This window comes from Malus domestica, chromosome 10, assembly GCF_042453785.1.
Source record: "Malus domestica chromosome 10, GDT2T_hap1".
In the NCBI taxonomy this organism is placed as follows: Eukaryota; Viridiplantae; Streptophyta; class Magnoliopsida; order Rosales; family Rosaceae; genus Malus; species Malus domestica.
This window is the reverse complement of record NC_091670.1, coordinates 35726232-35748075: the sequence shown is the minus strand read 5'-3', so window position 1 is coordinate 35748075 and position 21844 is coordinate 35726232. Positions and strand designations below refer to the sequence as shown.

Sequence of the window (21844 nt, the reverse complement as noted above, 5' to 3'; positions counted from 1 at the left end):
CTAGGCCAGAGGGCTGTGGAATCTGAGAGGGCCCCACAGAATTGCAAAGGGCTGGAATGCTGGCTAGAAAAAATGGAAATCATGTCGGTTAAAACCAACATGAATGCTTTGATTTTTTTTATAACAATTTTATTATTTTTTTTATTTACAAAATTTTTCCTATAACTTCTATTTTTTTCCTATAACTTTTATTTTACAAAATTTGGTTCATATATATATTTTTTTAAATTCCATTTTTTCCTATAACTTCTATTTCACAAAATTTGTTTCATTTTATTTTTAATTCTATTTTTTTCCTATAACTTCTATTTCACAAAATTTGATTCATATTTTTTTTAATTCTTTTTTTTTTCCTATAACTTCCTAAGCCATTATACAACATTAAATTAAATTAAATAACACGGAACAACATTAAATAACATTAACCAACATAAAAAAAAACATTGAACAACATGAAACTTAAACAACATTTAAGTTGTAGTTTTTAAATAATAAATTATGTTTGGCCCCTTGGTCATCGGTTGGAGACGATTTTTTGTGACACGGCTAAAACGAGTCTTCTGGCCCTTTGGCCCTCGGTTGGAGACAGATGCAAATATGGTCATGTACTGTTTATTAAAATATTAATATCTTGGAGGACCAGAGAGATGGTCTCCAACCAAGGGTCAAAGGGTCATAGGGCCAAACATAATTTATTATTTAAATTTAAAAATTACAACAACTTAAATTTAAAAACTACAAATTAAATTTAAAAATTACAACAACAACTTAAATTTATAGGAAAAAATATTTTTTTTAAATGTTGTTTAAGTTTGATGTTGTTAAATATTTTTTTATGTTGTTTTATGTTATTTAATGTTATTTAACATTGTTCAATGTTGTTTCATGTTACTTAATGTTGCTTAATGGCTTAGGAAGTTATAGGAAGAAAAAAATAGAATTTTTTTTTTTTTTTTTATTTTGTAGAAAAAAAAAATCAAGTATAACGGCTAGTTGACGTCAGCTAGCTGTTGCATTCAAATTTGTGGCCCAGCCCGGGCTTGGCTGGGTTGAGTCAGCCGGTTGGCCTTTTGGCCATTTTTTGTCCGGTGGGGTCTACGAGCCATTTGGCCTAGCCCTCGGTTCGAGACGGTTTTCAAGCTATTTTCGGCCCTCTAGACCCTTCAGTTGGAGATGGCCTAACTGCACCAAGATCATATCTTATCGAGATTGCTAAAAACACTTTTTAACATTTAAAAGAATCGAGATTGTTTCTTAAATGGCTAAAAACACTTATTAACATTTAAAAGAACTTTTCACTGCGTTTTGCGCAATAAATTAGGAGATTTATTCTTCTCTAGCAACCTTTCGACAAGTCCTTCCCCCACGTTGATTCCAATAAATTAAATTAACATAATTTACTAGAATTTACGTTGGTGTTCTTGAGCTGATGAACACTGGCTTGCGGATTGAAATAATAAGTAAAAAAAAAACCTAAAACCATATCTTTGGTGTTCTTGAGCTGATGAACACTGGCTTGCGGATTGAAATAATAAGTAAAAAAAAAAACCTAAAACCATATCTTCCTCCCATGCAGGGTCGCAGCCAACCCCTTCCTCCATCACCACCACACCTCTCTCTCTCTTGTTGTGAGGCACGCGACATTCACATAAGCAGATAATGAAGAAGCTAACAAAAATTGAGACAAAAAAAAGTATTATAGATATCAAACAAAGAATGAACGGTATGATATGGAATTGGCATATATGTTATTATTGCCAAACATGTGAACTAGAACCTGTACATCACATACCAACTTCATTTTTATATTTGTCAACTAATCAAGTCTTGCTATGAAGATATTAAAAAAAAAAAAAAACATTCAAAACTACTTCATCTATGATGAATGAGAGGGTGGCAATGGATAAGGAATAAAGACATTGTTACCAACAGTATGTTGTGGAATTGTAACCTAAAACATGTCAATGATTAAACTAAATTATATGCAAATATATTAAACACAGAGTCATTATAAAGTAAATAAATAAGTTTAGGTACCTGATTAGACTTCTTTTTTCTTGGTAAGGCTTTTTCCAAAGCACTCTTAATTCTTCATTTTCGTCGATGAGACACCACTTTCTCTTCAAATACTAAACCCTATATTCCACCATGCTTGTTGTAGGAATCACATGCTGCTTGTTCGGTATCAAACTTCATATTTTATGTAGGTTTCAATTTCAAAGTATCTTCTACGTCATCATTTGGTTTATCCATTATATCATTCACTATCAAATTTTATCACAAAATTAAACCAATATTTAGAAAACTTGAGCAAAAGCATAAATTTTCAATAACGACAAAATAACAAAGGTCCAGTATTTTAGTTCAACAACTCACTTGTTGAATTTCTACAGAGGCAAGCCACTATCTAATTGCAAAATTTTCATAACGAAAAAAAAATACAATAATGGAAGACTCTTTCGTTATTGAAAATGAGTGACAATGGATGATCGACCAAGGCTCTTTTTCTTCAGAATTTATGGGGAAAGGAGACCGGTAAGAGGTGGAAGATCGGTTTCAGAAGCAAAGAAAAGTCGATGAAGGAGTGAAAAAGGCGTTGAACTTTTACCTTGATCTGCGTGAAATTTTTTTACAAGTTAAAATGGTTTATGTGGAATCCGTCCCACACCGGAATTATAATTTAAATATCATAATCTCACCTCAACTAACATCAACACATTTTGTGATAAAATTTTATATCTGACGGATTAAGCAAATGGTAATTATCAAATTAGGAACAATATCGATGTTAGAAGTTGATCATTGGTCTGTCTCTCTGATAATTTTACAATTCCTTGATCACAGGATGAAACTGAATGGTCAAGATGTTTTGATCCGTTGGCTCTAAAAGGTAAGATTCAAAGATGATCCCAATCCGAAGAGACGAGCACATGGGCAGAGGCAGTTGAAGGCTTATTTAGGCCTCTCATATTGACTAGTCTAATAAGGTCACTTAAGAAGTGTTTCGTCCCACTTTATCCTGTTGGCTAAATAGTCCAATCCTAGTTCTAGTTGAGTCAATCAAATAGGCCTTGGTGATCATTATACAGACAACCGTTATGTGGCCGCCACCCGATGATACGATATGATTTTCTGCGTAATTGAGGAGGGGATGGAAAATATGGAACGATATAATGATGATGATGGAACTCCTATCAGTACCTGACTATCTGAGACGTCGACATGACTAAAGTTGGAGATGAATTGGGACCAAAATCGTGTCCTATATTGTAGAAAAGAAAACAGAAATCTTTTCTCGACCACTAGTTTGTCAAGATAGGAAATGAGGTCTTAGTCCTCCTATATTAATCAACTATACATATGTGGATGGAAAAGTTCGTCTCCACCGTAAGGTGTAATCCAATGGCAAAAAAAGTTATGGAATAACCTAATTAATAATTCGTTTTGTTAAATACTCCTATTCATCAAATCGTATATGCTATTAAACGGATGTGGACGTGTCTAATTCAGGTTTTGAGTAAGGAAAATGATTGCCACTGATTGCCAAACCCTACATTTTGTTTCTCTGACTTTAGATTGATTAAATCAAAGAAAGAACCAAACGGACATGAAATTGATATGATTGTGTGTGTAGAGAAAAAATAGGCGTGTGAATTTTCTTTTGCCTTAAGCCTACCATTATTGTGGATAAAAAGTTTTATGTTCATTTTTTATAAATGATAAATTTGATACTAATTTATACTATCATTTTATAACTTAACCCAAATATTTTACCTTATCATTTTTATCCAAAGCGATGGCGATATTTCTTGATAGATCAAAACATGATTACAAAAAGAATGTCAAACCGGGTGAATTTCTCCCATGACCAAATCTTTGATCTAGAAATTAAAGTAAACAAACCAAACCTACATCACAACCACAAACAACACAGTGCACAAGAACCAGTGGAACAAATCTACCACAATAGATCAGTGGTGATAGATCTGTGATCAATGAACACACAAAGCCATCAGAAAAGTGAGGCTACACAACCACTATGTGGCACAAATATACTCAAACAACTAAGCTGAGAAGGAAACCACCGACGACTCATCCATACAGAGAACAACATGACAGCCTACCATCAATGTGCTCGAAATAGGGACCGGTATGTTATATGTTATTATACAAGTAGAGAGAAGTTTTATTATCAAGTGTCCTTTTAATTATACAATGACATATGAGGTGTTGCAGGCACAGTGACGCATAATTCTTTTTTATCGTTAATAAATGGAAGTTGTAACGAAACACTTCCGGTACTGTTTATTTTTAACGAAAATGGCATTTTTACTTTAAAAAATCACTCATGGTACTATTCACTTACAATACATTTTTGTCATTTTATTAAAACCAAAAAATTTCAAACCCTTTTCGTTAGTTTTACTTTAATAAATTACACAAAGGTGAAACAATCTACACGCATTGTCAAGAATCCATCATTATCTTAATAATGTCATAGATCCCATATCATAATCTCTTAATTTGTTTCTAGCTATTTTGTTCGTAAGTAAATTAATTTTGGCTGATTAACAGCAAACTACAAATTAAGGAGAAAATAAAACTGCAGTCTATGATAATTGGAGAACTGATATTAAAGTTTTCTTCTTCAATTTCGGTTGCTTCTAATTAAGAAAGAAAAGGTTAACAACTTAGTAACACAACACATCAAAATCCATTGGATATTCATATCATGATGCACCTAACTACATAAATATAATTCATTACTTAATTAATTACAAGCTTAATCAGATTAGCACAGACAAAGGCATCATAGAGCACCTAGCAGCATCAGCAGATGAAGTAACAGCAGCACCATACCCATAATCTGAACCAAAAGTACCATGTTGCCCCTGCTGCTGCTCCACATCATCTTGCCCTTCCGGCTGTTGTGATGGACCTACTTTCTTTCTCTTCTTCTTCTCATAAGCAATTCCCCTGGCCTTGGCCTGGCTGTCCCTGACCTCCTTCAGGTACAGCCTCACTGCTCGTGCCCCAAACGGGTTGGTCTCGGGCTGCCCGCCGTTCTCCTCAAACGCTGCCCGAAGCCTTCCAATGATTGCGTCGAGGCTGCCCCAGGCCTGCCGCAGCGGGCACGGACAGGGTGCAGGAGGGTTAGGGTGCCCGTAGAAAGGGCAAGCGTCCGCATGGACCTTAGTCTTCCCGAACTGATCCAAATACCTAAGGAACTCCAGCACGTGGGCCCCGCTGCAGCGGGACAGGTTCAGCGGCGGGCGGTGGTTCTTGAGGTACTGCCCAAACGAGATCCAGTCCCGCCGCTTCTGGGACTCGTACCTGCTCAGCACCGGCACCACGGCCGTTAGCGAGGACGGCTTGAATAACGGTTGGTGGCGGTAGTTGTAGGTGATAGAATTACTGTTGGTGGAGCTAGACCTACTCACTGCCGCAGCGGCGGCGGCTGCGGCTGCTGCTGACATGACACAAAAAGTTAATGGCTTTCAAAACGATTAATTGGTGCGATGGTATGAGGACAAAATGCTGTGTGAAATGTATAAGAGAAGGTAGAAGGACGTGTAGGAATATATAAAGGGTAGGGGGCCGGGGAGGAAGAGAGAGAGGGAAAGGAGAGGGGATGAGAAGAGGTGGGGGACATAATTTCAGTGAGGAGAGAGAAGATGGGGAAGATGACAAAAGTAGGATCCATACAAAAATAAAATTTACAAATTAAATGAAATGTTATTAATAAAAACGAATACATTTATTAATGTTTAATTAATAATCATATCATCAACGTACATGTTATTTAGTTTACATTACTTTGTTTACAAATTTAATCTCCTAATATTAGCCAAAGATAAAACCAACTAGCGCAAACATGGTCTAATACACAAGTGTTATTATATCATTGGTTTGAATTTTTTATTTTCAAATTTTCGACTAATTTTATGATGAAGGAATTTTTTCCTTCTTATTACCATCCATTTTCTTTTCCTCTTTTCATATATATATATTTTTTTGTCTTTTTGAAAAAAATGTAAAATAATATGTTAAAGTCATTTATTCATAATCATTTAAATACAAGGAAAAATAGAAAAAAAAAATTAGAACAAAAGAAAATTTTACTCCTTTTATCACTATACTTAATATATAATAATCTCTGTAATCTCTCCAAGTGACGACAGTTTGGATGTCACTTCAGAAACGTCACGTCATGCTGTCTATAAACAAAACATCACCTTTATTACTTGCCTTTTCCCTCTCTAAATAAAAAAAAATTGTGGTCCGAAGTACCCGATAATTTGAGTGTATTCATTCTTAAATTTTGAGATATAATTTAAAAAAAAGATTCAGTTGTTGGATACCGACACTGCGGAGTCCGTTTTCTCTCCGTTCTCTCTCTTAAGGTGTGATTATGTCATCGTAATCAAAATAAGAATGTAGAATTGAATTCTGATTACGAAGTACTTCGGTATTTATTAAATATAAATGAATAAAAAATGCAATGGGGCTCACACAAATTTTGAAATTCAATTCCTTCTATCGGTGGAATTGGATTCTCTAGATATAAGTGGTAATCCAATTCATGATTATATGGGTAATCGGAATGACACTTTTATTCCCTTTATGCCCTCACTTATTTTTTTATTTCCAAGACTATCCTTTATAAACCCATTAAAGTATATAAAATATTTGATTTGGGACAAGGGTATTTTAGTAATCATATTGGTTTATATTCTGATTCTGCTAAATTAGTAAACAATTTTATAAAATTCTATTTTGATTCTAGAACATTTAAGTAAACAGTTTCAACAGAAATCCAATTCTGACTTCTTCTCATTCAAACTTCTTTTCAATTCAATTCCTCCTTAATTTAATTCCTTCTATTTCCATTACCGTTACGTAAACGCGCCATTAATCTCTCACTCTCTCTCCCCCCTTCTCTTTCTTGTTTGAAACAGTGAAATTTTGATTACAATGAGGATTTGGATCCTCTCATGAGCTCAGCCTGCTAAATATTTGAGCAAATCACACAGACCAACATTTATAAATAAGGGATTTCTCTAAAAATTATAATAATTGTAATCGTTTGATTAAAATTCAACGATATGTGTGATTTGCTCAAGAAACTCAGTAGGCTAAGCTCAGGAGAGGATCCAAATCCTTGCAATGAAGATTAAAATGTGATTTGATTAGGCAGTGGACGTGACTCGTCGTGCGGCAAGATCTTTTGTAACCTAATTCTGGTGCGGCAATCGGTGCTCCCTCTCACCTCAACTGATTAACTCACATGCTTTTCAGTTTCAAATGTTAAACTGCCCATATTTGCTCACACTGCACATTTATTTTCGAAAAGAGAGTAACAGTGCCTACTGTTTAAGGGCTGCTAGGGGATAGCTAAGGACAGAACGGACTCTTACTATGCACAGTTTGTGCTCCTCAAAATTGGGGCAAATTTTGTATGTATTTTTTTCATCCGATGAGGTTTCTTTCATGATCTTCTTTGTAAGGAAGGATCCTAGAGATCCTTATTGTTCATCGTATATTGTGTAATCCGTTTTTATTAGGTATTATTTGTGTTTAATCTTAAATAAAAAAATTCAAAATAATTTATGGCCTCAAGATATACGATAAACGATTAGGATATGAAGATTCCTAAAATCTCTCCAATTTGGCTCCAAATGGAATCCAAATCCTATTTCATGGTAAATCAATTATATATCTCTCGTCACGTATTTTTCTTTTATAAACATACAACAATTTGTGAGTGTTACGCTCTGAATACAGTTCGCAACATGTAGCATGCAAGATCCTCATGTGCCAATTGTTTTTTCTCAAACAAGATTTTTGCTCCGTTCAATTCCTCCCGGTCTTTGATGAATTATGGGGTCTATATGTATGAATAAAAGTTAGGAATCAAGTAACTTCAGCATATACACCATTAGATTCATTAATGTGATTCCACCTATTGGAAATGGGGTGTGTTCCTAATAACGGGAAGGCTTCAGACATATTTAATTTGACCTAATTAACTTCAGCATAGTGTAACTGAATTTTGCAATATGTGAAAAATGTTTATCTCATTTCCTTATTGAATGGTAAAAGTTACTACTCCTCACATTGTATACAAATGACTACATCGCTCATCAATCACTTGTATAAGTTATGTACGACGCTCGACTTACTTGTGATGCAAGTTATTTATATGCATGAATTAAATGGAGAAAATTTAGGTCATATATTTTTTCGTGCAATTGCAAAGGGAAAATGATCATTTCCGGATTCATTCCTCTTAATCCACCAAATCAGTGAATCTGTGCCATTGAAATTTGATCAAACGGCTGAAGTTATTATAACTTTTAAAGTGAATCTCTGTTTATAGCCGTTAGATCAAATTTTAATTGCACCGATCCACTAATTTGGTAGATTATGAGGAATGGATTTGGAGAGGACCCCTTTCCATTGCAAAGTAAGATGAAAACAATAAAATATAGAACATATGAAATCTAATTTTTATTAAATTAGAGGGGCATAAAAATGGATAAAGAAAATGGATAAAGGAACTAAAAAAGGTTAATAGATAACGTAAAAGAAAAGGAAAAGAATCCTCTCCCTCAAAAGTATGGAGGGTAAATAGTAATCCAACATGATTATGCTTAGGGTTGCATTGACTGTGCAACCAGAGACATTTTGGGTTGTTTGTTTGGATCTTATTTGTTGTATCGCACTGAGTTGGGTAAGAGGTGGGGGTGGGTGGGGGCAAAATAATGTTACATCTTGTCAAACATGTCAGATCTGATGAGAGAGTACTTTCTTTCTTTTCTGTCCACTCCTTCTGGTTGCGATTGGATCAATCATGCACACACACACAAAATCCTCTGTTTTACAATTTTGCCAGGTTTGGCGCTGGATTTGTGTACTTGGGTCACCAATATCTTTATTGTGCATTATATAATTAGTTTTTATTAAGTACTGTTTGCGTTCAATTTAAAAAAAAAAATTCAGAATGATTTCTTATCGTACGATATACGATGAATGTATATAATTGATTGATCATTCTGATTCCTGCCAAGAGGATACGGATAAGATTCTAATCCCTCTTTTAAATGCTCAAACATGCCACAGCAGTCTCTCGTCCTCCTATGCTTTTTGATTGACACCTGTAACCAACGTATTTGGTTAAAGCAAACGGAAGTATTATTCACACAACTAAATTTTTTTCCCACCTCTCTAAATTTCAAGTGTCGGAATCAATTGAATAAATAAATGACAAAGGGTTAATAAATGTAGAAAAAGTAAAAATAAGTGTGGAATAGAACTGTCAAAAGCAAATTACCTGCACAGGTAATTCCGTACATGTGTTTTTGCACAATCTATGATGTAAAACTTCTTATCACACTCATATCAAATCATAATTTTATATATTAAATATTTTACCTTACTTGATCTCCACGTATTGCTCTTCGAAAAAAAAAAAATTGAATTGAAGCGGTCCAATTGTAATACACTCTTTCAAAAACTAGGCTCCAAGTAACGGGCCCACGTTTGAAGGCCATGTTTTAAAAATTGCGGAATCTCACAGGCTCCGAGTCCGAATCCGAAGCCCACTCCGAGTCCGAGTCCGAGTCCGAATCTCACAGGCCACGTTTGAAGGCCATGTTGGGAAAACCCTTTTTCTATTAACTTAAAACCTCTCTCCACTTATCCCCTTTTCTGTTGATTCCGATTTTCCGCATTGCAATTGCATCAAATCTTCTGCTTTTCTCAGTACAATCGTCCCCTAAAATCCCAACTAGAAGCGCCAATCGATTCTACGCAATTTGATGTATGAAATTATGATCGATTCCGCCTCTGATTATGTTAAAGTTTTGTATTTTTGATGTATTATTTGTGTAATTTTTATGCCATTTTTTTATGGTTTCAGGCGCGATTGGTGATTTATATGGCCTACGGCGATGCCCTGAATTTGTTGTTGGCGGCTGGAGTTTGGTGTGCTGCGTACGTGGCGGTAGCAGTTCTTGCTTCTTGTCGAATCTTTTACCACGTCTGCGGCGGCTCGCTTTGATAGCTTTGCGGCGGAGCAGAGGTTTCTAGCCCAGGAGCCACTGCAATGGTGATTCTCAATTCACTGCTCTCATGACTAATCTACTGATCCCAAAATCTGATTTTTCAGTCTGGTAATTGTTGCTGGAGAGCCTTTAAGCTGCTAAGAATCTCATGTCCGCATTCTTTTCTATATAATTCGATCGGTTTTCCGTGCCACTGGATTCTCAGTGTTAATTTAGTCGCATACGTGTTTCGACCTTTCACTCTGATATGGTCGATGATTGTATAATTTTAGATGAATGTGCGTAGGAGTTTCTGGGATCAGACGTGAGGTGTGGGAGTTGGGAAGCAAGGGACTTTTAGTCGTGACTGACGGAAACAAGAGGATGTGGGCGGCTTTATTTGAACTACATTATGCTGTTGTTATGTTGTGAGTCTTGACCGAAGGCTTATCAGTTTGCAATCAGAACTTTCTGCATATATCTAGCGTAGGCGCGGATGTGTTTGACCTGTGCTTTGCATCGGTGAGGGGATGACTTAGTGAAGGCATTACCCTGATACTAGGGCCTCTATGAGTTCGTACTTGTGCTTGAACAGTCAAGGTCGGGATAATTTTGTCCCCATACCAGGCAGTCCTTTGAGGCATTAGACTTCTATGCTTATTGTGCATGTGTGTATAGTATAACGTGACTGCATTAACTCTGATACTAGGCCGTCTATGAGTTCATATAGCCCTCATCCCTGCTTGAACAGTTAACGGCGGGATTAATTTGTCCTGGTAATAGGCAGTCTATGAGTTTGTTAGCCCTCATATCAGACAGTCCTGTGAATCATTAGACTTCTATGAAGCCAAAAATATTAAGCTCTTTCATTTCAGCTTGACAATAGATGATGGATGGTACGACGGAAAATGAACAAGGGGATAAAAGTTAAATGTGTCAAATTGGGTACTAAGGAAAGATGTACCTCAACGAAATTGCATTGATCATCCAGCCAACCTTTAGGTATTGCTTTTATTTGTCAAAGCAGAGAGAAAGGTGAGTGGTTATGTTTTGGATTCGTTAAAAATACTGTGCAGGTATAGGCAAAGCTGTTATACTTGTAGTCATTCTTATATAGGGTGATAGATATCTGCTCTTTCTTTGGATTTACTAGAAATCTTTGAAGACTTGCCATTGTATCTTTAAATGTTAGCAATGTATCGCTGTCAAACAGTGATTCTTTTGGTGGCACTGCAAAGCCTACTAACGTGGGAACCTATACAAGATCCAGAACATCTTTCTTGGTTTGCATTCGAAGTCATTTTGTGCTGTGAGAAGACAGTATGCAATTTTGAATGGTATCACAGATGATTAACTTTGACTTGTTCACTTCTGCAGTGTACGTTCGATTTTGTTCAAATTTGACAACTACGCACAATATGGAGAATATCAGACGTGACGATTAGGGACTTGGATACATAGGATGACGGCTAGGCCTTCAAATGTTGATTTACTTGAGACATGTAACAGTTGCAGGAACTGTTTTTGTATAAGAATGTACAAGTTTGTCACGGTATACTGCAAAACCAGTTGTGAATTACCAGTGTTATAATGAAAATGAGCTCCGAGTATTGGCGAAGCAAATTGGTTTACTTTTTACTGGATTCGTAATGGTTTTGATGTCCTTGATTAAATGTCTGCTCGATTTGAAAGCTGCAATTGCAATTGATATGATCTGTTTTAACTGTCTTTCATTCCAATGGATATGAGACCATGTGATTATCTATGTTTACTGCACTTAGTGCCAGGACTACTGCTGCTCCCATCTTGGGCATCTCTATTTCTACTGCTCGGGTTCACCGATGACCTCAGCTCATTGCTACTGCTACTACTCAAATGTCTTAGTTGCTATCTACACCTTCACCCTAAGTCACTGTCACCACACCAATGATATCCAGCAGATTGCACATCTCCATCACCAGAGGCCGCTGCAATCTCAACAACTACTTTGCTGTTTGTCACATCCACTGCTATCACACTCGAGCCAACTTCCCCACAATCTCAATGTGGTTTTGCTCATCATCACCAACAATCTCGATGTGGTTTTGCTCATCGTCACCAACAATCTCGATATAAAAGTAAGGGGGCGTTTGTTGCGCCAGACTATCTCGGACTGGACTAGCTTCAAGGATTAAGCTGGACTGGCTTAGACTAGACTAAGTTGGACTAACTTAGTGAAGCATTTGGTGCAGTGTTGGACTAAGAAGCTGGATAATAACAAATTCTAATATTATATTATTTAATATATAAATTATTAATATTTTATTATGATCTAGGTGACTGGAGATGACGAGGAGTCCATCGGGAGTGGTTGTTGAGCATGACGAGGACGAGAGATGATAGTCTTAGCTAGTCCCATGGTTATTGGAGGGTCTCGTTAGGACCTCTTAGTGAAGGGTTTTGTCCATGCTAGTCCCCTTTAGTCTCATTAGGGGACGTTTGTTGCGCTGGACTATCTCGGACTGGACTAGTTTCAAGGACTAAGTTGGACTGGCTTAGACTAGACTAAGCTGGACTAACTTAGTGAAACGTTTGGTGCAGTGTTGGACTAAGAAGCTGGATAATAACAAATTCTAATATTATATTATTAAATATATAAATTATTAATATTTTTTTATGATCTAGGTGACCGGAGATGACGAGGAGTCTATCGGGAGTAGTTGTTGAGCATGACGAGGACAAGAGATGATAGTCTTAGCTAGTCCCATGGTTATTGGGGGGTTCTCGCTAAGACCTTTTAGTGAAGGGTTTTGTCCATGCTAGTCCCCTTTAGTCTCATTAGGGGGCGTTTGTTGCGCCGGACTGTCTCGGACTAGACTAGCTGCAGGGACTAAGCTGGACTGGCTTAGACTAGACTAAGCTGGACTAACTTAGTGAAGCGTTTGGTGCAGTGTCGGACTAAGAAGCAGGATAATAAAGACAGTAATGTTCATCAGATTTGTGTTTGCTTACACTAGGACTACAAATTTTTGCCATCGTGTAATAAAGTAATGCTACAAATGTCATGAGAAGATACTTGTGTAATAGAGTAATCCTAAACTTTATGCAATAAAATCGAACATTAACTAATGATAGTTTTCTTGGATTATAGAGTTTAAGAAAACGGAACTCATATTAGATATTTGTCTGAAACAAGTAAAATTGCCATGGAAAATGTCACTTGAGTTCTTCACGTGCATGATATATGGTGTTCTGGTTCTCTGTTGGGTGAAGATGACTAGGATCCAATGGTGGTAGGGTTTTGAAGGAAGGGGAAACGTGAGTACTAATACTTTGGTTTCAAGAATCCTCCAAGTGTACCCAACAAACCTTGCTCAAAAGAAAAGAAGATAGAAAAGCATGGTAATTAAACAGGCTATAAGGGTCGCCTCTTTTTCCATGTGGCATAATTCATAGCTGACTAGCTTAACAAGCAAGAACAAGTACATAAGAAGATACTTGTGACAAGTCAATCTTTGCCATTGATTGACTCTTAAAACATCATTCACTAAACTTTTATCCAGGATATTTTACAAAATACCAGTGAACTATAGTATACCATTCAAAAGTAGATCTCCATAATTTACAAACTCCTAGTTAACATTAGCCAAAATACTTCATAGTGGAAAGTTAAGTTATAAGTCATAACCTAAGATTGTACGATTAATAAAATACATCCATATCAAAAGGCACCACATAATATACTCATCCGCTTGCTTTGTCGCTTAAAAGCCTTTGGACAAACACTTTCTTGAGTTCCGGTTTGATTGCCCTGAACACTCCCACATTTTTTGGTTTATCCAAAATAAGAGACAATGCATCAATTTGATCCATAGGAGAAAGACTTATTTCTTCAAGTTCGTTAGCTATGTCACTATGATCTGCAGTACCATAAACTAAAGCTTCAGTTACCATTTGCATCCTCTTCCCACTTTCAACATAAAATTCTTTCAGTCCACTGATAATTGCCTCGGTTCCATCACTTGAACTTCCCACACATCTTTTCCTCTTTCGTTGGCTATTTTCAGATGGGATGCTTTGTTGGCTTTGTTCGTTCATTGAAGAAACAACATTTTCACCTCCAATATCACTTGCACCAACTTGATCATGACTTTGTTCCTCCACCATTTCAGCAGGGGTTTCGGCTACATTACCCGTAGCCCGATCTTTTCCAAATATATATGCAAATCTATCATACAGTGGAAAATGTTTGCTTCTCCATCCATCGGTTTCTTTATTTTTCTAAGATTATATCAACATAGCAAAACTAAAATTGAGCATGCGTAACAAATATAGCAGCAAGAACAAAACTAATGTATAAATAAAATAGGATATGAACCTGCACATAAGTTTGTCATGCGTCATCACTGTCAACTTCAACGCACTTTTTGACATCATTCCATGCAAATCCACTTGTGTTTATCATGTCAACGACCATACTATATGTTTTTTTCCATTTCTTCAACTTTGACTCAATATGTGGAGTTGCCTTTATATTGGAATGAGGACATAAAACATTGACAGCTTTCGCTATTTCAATCAAAGTACCTTGTTTGAAAGCACCGGTGTCACACCGTTGCTTCCGAGCAACAAAATCCTCAAGAACAGATAGTAATACTTCTTCCTCAAATGCTTCCCATTTACGCCTTCTTCCTTTTGGCTCTTGAGTAGCATTCAAAATATTGTCTTTATCCATACCTAAACAAAAAATATTTGAATGTACTAAAATACAATACAAATAATCAATTTGCATAATATCCAATCAATTTGCATAATATCCAAATAATTTGCATACCATCTAATCAATAAAAAAATTTTAACATTCACTGATGAGCAATCTAATAATTATGCTAATATCCAACAAATGCATGATAAAAAGGAATACTAAAATAAAATGTTATCATTAACACATATAGCTAGTTCGGTTGCTGGTTCCTAATTGCTCTCCACTCATTATACATTTCCTGAGCCATGGCATTCATCTTTGCAGTCCACTGGTCAGATGTTTCAACACTACCAACATATTCACCTTCTTCTGTATTTTGTCCATCTTGTATTATTGGCAAATTTTCCAGTGGATCTACAGACATCTCTTGCCTAATAAGATTGTGTAGTAGGCAACAAGCGGTAATTATTCGACCTTGTGTCCTTATCGGATAGAAAGATAGACTTCTTAGTATCGACCACCTTCCTTTTAGCAAGCCAAAACAGCGTTCAATTACATTCCTTGCCTTAGAATGCTTCATGTTAAAATACTCTTCCTTATTAGAAGGCGTTCGTCCCTCCCATTCAGATAAATGATAAGGTATTCCTCTATAGGGTGCAAGGAATCCTTCACCATTTGTATAACCACCATTTACAAGGTAATAATAGCCTAATAAAAAAAAACGTTATTAGTGTTTTGTAGTTGACAAACAAAACTAGACATAACTTACAAAGTTGAGACTAACTAATACTCTTACCCGTTGGTACCTTAAAACCATTAGGCCTAGTAATTGCATCATGTAGCACTCTAGAGTCTGATGCGGAACCCTCCCACCCCAGAAACACATATATGAACTGCATATCTCCTGAACACACACCTAACACATTAGTTGCGACTCGACCCTTTCTTGTTCGGTATCTTGGTTTGTCAATTTCATGTACATGCACATCAATGTGTGTTCCATCTATTGCTCCCAAGCAATTCTAAAAAAATAAAAAATAAAGCTTTTGTTAATTTATACAAAGGGAATGAAGAGTTAAAGCTTAGGGAAAATGAAAAAAAAATTATCATACCTTAAAACATCGCCACCTAGGATCTGTAGAATCAATAGGCACATGCTGAAGGACTTTTAGTAGGATACCTTATAATCGCAAAATTCCTTGCAATACGCTATTGAAATACCTACTTATAGTCTCTTCCGACCTATAAAATCTACCGCCAACACTGTGATTCTTAGTATGATGTGCTAGTATTTGTAAAGTCATACACATCTGCTCCTCTACAGACACCAAACCATCAGTTTTTACCCTCCCATCTTGACGAAGTAAGTCACATAATATGGCAAAAGTCATTCTATCCATTCTCAATTCGTTGACACATTCAATATCAGTATTCCCTATTATACCATTCAGATAACACAAACTAATCTCTCGTCTAACAAGTGAACGGTTAGTCAAAGTGGGTCGTTCAACATGTCTCTGTTTGGCCCTTACCATCATCAACACAAGAATCGTACAAATGCAAATTGTCTTTAAATGAGACATCTCTAACAATAAGATCAATAAAAGCTTCCTTCGATCCATATCTATCCAAACAAAAAAAAAAGGAAAATTAAATAAGGACATTATATATGTAATATTTACTGTTATTAAGGGTGATGGAAATGAAGTGATTATGATACGAAATGAACTAGATCAAAATAAACGGTATACAAAGAATTTTGAAACAAGTAACTGCATTAACAGCCCAAAAAATAACCAACCAAGTCACAATTAATGTTGGATCAACAAAAAAAAAATAACCAGTCAAGTCACAATTGCTAGGCATTGCATGTCAAGAGGGAAATTAAAGGACACCTGTAATGCAGTAGCCTTAGCCTTATCCTTCCGTTTATGTTCCTATTCTCTGCAACCAACAACCACAGAATATTGCAGTTCAGCATACAAAACATTCACATTGTAATATCATGGTTATAAACTAAATATACACACACGCAGACACACACACTTACAGAGCACACACACACACTTATAGTGCAGAATACACACACACACACACTCACAGACCAACTAAAGATACACACACACACACACACACACACTCACAGACCAACTAAAGATACACACACACAGAAACACACCAACTAAACACATCAACTAAACTCATAGACCACAAAAAAAACATCCATTCTAGTTCAAGATCAAAAGATGAGCAATTAAGTAAGGACAAAAATAGTTCAAACCGGACACTAATCTTTTGAATGAAACTCAACCACACACACACACACACTCACAAACCAACTAAAGATACACACACACACAGAAACACACCAACTAAACTCACAGACCACAAAAAAAACATCCATTCTAGTTCAAGATCAAAAGATGAGCAATTAAGTAAGGACAAAAATAGTTCAAACCGGACACTAATCTTTTGAATGAAACTCAACCGCAACATGAGGAGAAAAGCAGAGAGATTGTTGCAGGGATGACTTCCAGTTGGAACAAAAATTCTAGACCAACCTTACCCCCTTCCCTGCCTCACCCTTTCTCGCTCCCCCTCCCCCCCACGTTAATGAGTACACGCATACACACACACACACAGAGAAATTACACACACACACAGTACACAAACACACACACCCCCCCACGTTAATGAGTACACACAAACACACACACACACACAGAAATTACACACACACACACACCCCCCACGTTAATGAGTACACAAACACACACACACACACAGTACACACACACACACAGTACACAAACACACACACACACACACACCCCCCCCACGTTAATGAGTACACACAAACACACACACACAGAGTACAAAAACACACACACACCCCCCCCCCAGGTTAATGAGTACACACAAACACACACACACACATAGAAATTACACACACACACACACACACACACACACACCCCCTACGTTAATGAGTACACACAAACACACACACACAGTAATGAGTACACACACACACACACACCCCCTCCCCCTACGTTAATGAGTACACAAACACACACACACACACAGAGTACACACACACGGACAGTACACAAACACACACACACACACACACCCCCACGTTAATGAGTACACACAAACACACATACACACAGAGTACACAAACACACACACACACACCCCCCCCACGTTAATGAGTACACACAAACACATGATGCGTAAAATAACTAAACACACAAATTAAACCCTATTTTTGACAATTGTAGTATAGATGTAAGTAGGGTATCGTTCTAGGCCGGGGATTAGGAGGGATTGCTAATCTATTCTAAATTAATTTAAAAATATTAAATAAGACTCAAGGACACAAAATTAGGCTAAAAACTCTAATAACTCGAAACACACTTAAAATGACTCAAAATAATGAAAACAATTAAATTAAACACTAGGAACTGAAATGGACGGAAATTAAATTAAAAGACTAACAATAAAGAAAACTAACTAAATAATATAATTTAATAATGGATGGGTGTTTGGTTTTGATGAAAAGTAAATTAAACTTAACTAAATTACAGAATTGACAAAAACATAAAATTAAGGTAAAATGATAAATGACGGACTGGCTAGAGGGTTCTTCTCCACACATGTTATACTTGCATACAAAATGATTTCCAGTTGTTCTTTTAATAAATTGTAAATTTCAATACTCCAGATTAACCGTGAACAGCACTTTTTTAATCTTCAAGTTTTCCTTAAGTTATTGAATTGGACGGGAAAACGCATACAACAATTCAAAACATTCTTCAAAAGTCCCCTACGTGAAAAGCACAATAGAGATACAATCAAAGATCATTAAACTTTGTGAAAACTATAAGCATTGACGAGGCATTCGTAACTATGAAAAGTATGATACTCTTGCCAAGAATTCACTTAACACGATTGTGGATAACAACCTTCACTACTTGTGAATATAAGTTCATAACGATTAGGTGAAATTCACTTATATTCTAGCATCAAATTCATGCATGTAAATTAAGCGTGCACTCTCAACCAACATACACAAATCAGTTTTTATACGAACGGATAAGTAAATTGAAATCACAACTTATGAAATCACAACCGAAGGTAATCAATTCATATTACAAATATATTCATGGCTTTGAATTAACCTCTAGCCAAAATAAATTTAATTACACATTATTAAAACAAAAATAAAATAGAAGTTTGGAAAGATTAAACCGAAAGAGGAGAGTGCTTCAGTGCCAGTCTGCCCGTGCCTCTAGTCTTCTGCCCATGTGGATTGCGCCTCGCTGGCGCCCTCTCCTTGTCTGACCTTGCTCTCTCTACTGACCTCACTCTCCTCACCAATCCACGCTGCCTTCCCTTATTCGCACTCCCTCTCCAACTCTCCTGCACGTCTCTCGGTCCTCACTCTCCCCTCTGACTTGGTTACGCTGCCCAAGGCAGCGCCCCTTCCTGCTCTCTGTTTCTCGCGTCCCCTGCTGCACGTGTTTTTCAAAGCTGCAAGGGCAGCTAAACCACCCCCCCGCTCTCGGTTCTCTCCCTCTCGTTGCTAATCTCCTCTTTTCTGTCCGTCTCTCCCCTCCTCCAGCTGCCAAAGCAGCTCATTTTCTTTCTCACTTTCTCTCCCTTGGATTCTTTCACCGTCCCCCCTCTGTCCACTTCTCTCTGTCGGTTTTATTCTTCTTTTTCTGCTGTCCACCATCTCACCGTGCTGTCCCCTCTTTTATTTTTCCGCACGCTGCTTCTCTCTGGCTTCACTTCTCTCCCCGCGCCTCCTTTTATTTTTTATTCAATCCCATTTTCTTTTCTGACATGTTCTCCATTTGCCAAGACAGCCCACTTCTCCTGTGTTCTCTTGCTGTCCAATCCGTGAGTCTCCACTTGTTTTCTCCTTTTAATTTTTTATTCCTTCTTTCTGGCAGTTTAATGTGCAATACGTGAGAAATAGGCTCCTACTTGCCAAAATGAACTTTAAACACCTTATAGAAGCAGTGAATATTTCTAGCAATAATTCAAATATGCCATGATGGAGGTAAAATTACAACATGACATTCATATAAATCCTTACTAATGCACGAAAGATTTGGAGGACCAAAACACAACTTCAAATAGAGAGGGCAAGAAGACGCAAATATCTTACTTACCAAAAAGAGAAGACTATGACCACAATAATATGCAAACTACATTTGTTAATACACGCAATCTTCTAAATTAAGACTTATGTTAAAATGCAAAAAGGGCGTGGCTCTCAAGTAGCTTTTTCTTTTTAAAACTCATTTGTGCTATTTTTATTTTCTTTGCATAACAAATCCTATAAACACAAAAATAACGTAAATAGCTCAAAAATATAAGGAACTAACTAAGAAAAGACGAGTGAATTCGAAGTAAATATATATATAAATATGATCCGATCAAATACCCCCACACTTAACTTTTGCTAGTCCTCGAGCAAAACAAAGAAAACATGAAAAACATTAGCTTCCCTCTATGTGACCCTCATAGAATTTCATTTAAGAAAACAAATCATCAAGAACCATAGCTAGCATCAAACCAACTAATTCAAGTTCATCTTCCTTATTCAAATATTAGCAGTAATCTTTGAATCATCCTTGAAGTGTAGTGTGTGAGATAGTCATGCTAATGCAATTTCAAAATTTTTATTTTTAAAATCATCATATGCAAACTAGCGACCTTCTCACGGGATATGCACTCAATCACACATGTGTTTAGTTTTAATGTGTTTCGCTCAAAGAATCAAATGTGAAATTTCTACCATAAGCTTGCATAAAGATCTCATCTCCACAATCATAATTGCAAAACTTAAATCAAGAGGACTTTTATTGGATGTAATGAGGTTTAGGGAGAGGGTTATTGAAATGAAAGAATAGGAAAACACAAGTTCCAAGCTACATTGCAAGCAATTCTTTTGTTTAGATTTATAAGAACTCAATCTTTCCAGCAATTCTTCTAGCACCTCCAACCACACCCTTAAACTGAAACTTTAAACTTTTTATTTTCTTTGTATACAATCTTTCTTTTTTTTTTCTTTTTTTTTTCTTTTTTTTTTTTTAAATACAAACATGAAATACCCCCACACTTATTCTTTTGCCAAACACCTTCAAAGTACTTCACAAACATTTCTCATAAGACAATCTCGCATTGCTCGCTTGGAAAGGGTAAGGAAAAATGTTTCAGGTATAAGGGTAGACATATCTGGTGATAAGAAATAAAAGGCTCAACATACACGGCTCAAATTGGCAATCTAATGATATCATTTTTCTTTGGGAAACATGGTTATTTGGGCCATAGTGGTAAACCTAATGCCTCTATCATTTCCAAATTCATGCAATCAATGACAAACATTTCGAAAGATCGTTACGCAAGTTCTAGAGATGTATCTCACATAAGTTCATCACACATAAAAAAATAGGAGTGTATGAAAAATGCACACACTTTCAATAGGCTCAAAAACTCACATAGGATGTATATGGTCACTAAATTCACATATGAAGCTTTAAGTCATACTTTAGTTTCACATTAACAAGGCTATGTGCATTTGGTTTTTCAAAGATGGTCAAACATGTACTAACAAGAGAATAAGGAATTTCACAAAACACATGTTAACTAAGTTCTTGATGATCATGGTTCGAATTTGATCCAATTATATCATTGGGTCGGGAAACTAACAAAAATCTAATTCAAAACAATAAGGGAAACAAGACAATATTTTTGGATTTTTAAATTTTCCGATTTTTATTTTATTTTTTATTTTTAAAGAAAACAAAAAGCAACAACACAGAAACAAATGAAATTCTAGAGATTTCTACCCCCACACTTAAACTTGACATTGTCCCCAATGTCAGAAAACACTATAACGCAAATAAAATAAAATAAATAAATAATAAGAAACAAAATAAAGCAATTGGACTGAAAACTTCCCTAATTTGCAGTAAAATCAAGCGATGACCCCCAAGATAAAATTCTGCAATCAACTTCAAGGGTGGAAATAACCAAAAGTTCCTGCAAATAAAAGAAATAATTCAGTTAAGTAACGCAAGAAAATAAAATAATAATA

General features: G+C 36.2%; 1 protein-coding gene and 1 long non-coding RNA gene across 2 annotated transcripts; one reads left to right on the top strand and one right to left on the bottom strand.

The window, feature by feature from the left end:
* Window positions 1–4639: 4639 nt before the first annotated feature.
* Window positions 4640–5660, bottom strand: LOC114827744 (protein G1-like1). Its single transcript, XM_029110190.2, has one exon. The coding sequence runs from the start codon at window positions 5475–5477 to the stop codon at window positions 4788–4790; it is 690 nt and encodes a 229-aa protein (XP_028966023.1). The 5' UTR covers window positions 5478–5660; the 3' UTR covers window positions 4640–4787.
* Window positions 5661–9649: 3989 nt separating this feature from the next.
* LOC114827745 (uncharacterized) lies at window positions 9650–11669 on the top strand. Its single transcript, XR_011571926.1, has 3 exons — window positions 9650–9823; window positions 9923–10111; window positions 11424–11669. It is a non-coding gene; the product is annotated as an uncharacterized lncRNA (long non-coding RNA).
* The last annotated feature ends 10175 nt before the right edge of the window (window positions 11670–21844 follow it).

What these genes read in the sequence shown, in the direction of transcription:
- LOC114827744 (XM_029110190.2), bottom strand. Translation starts at nt 5,477, where the DNA reads ATGTCAGCAGCAGCCGCAGCCGCCGCCGCTGCGGCAGTGAGTAGGTCT.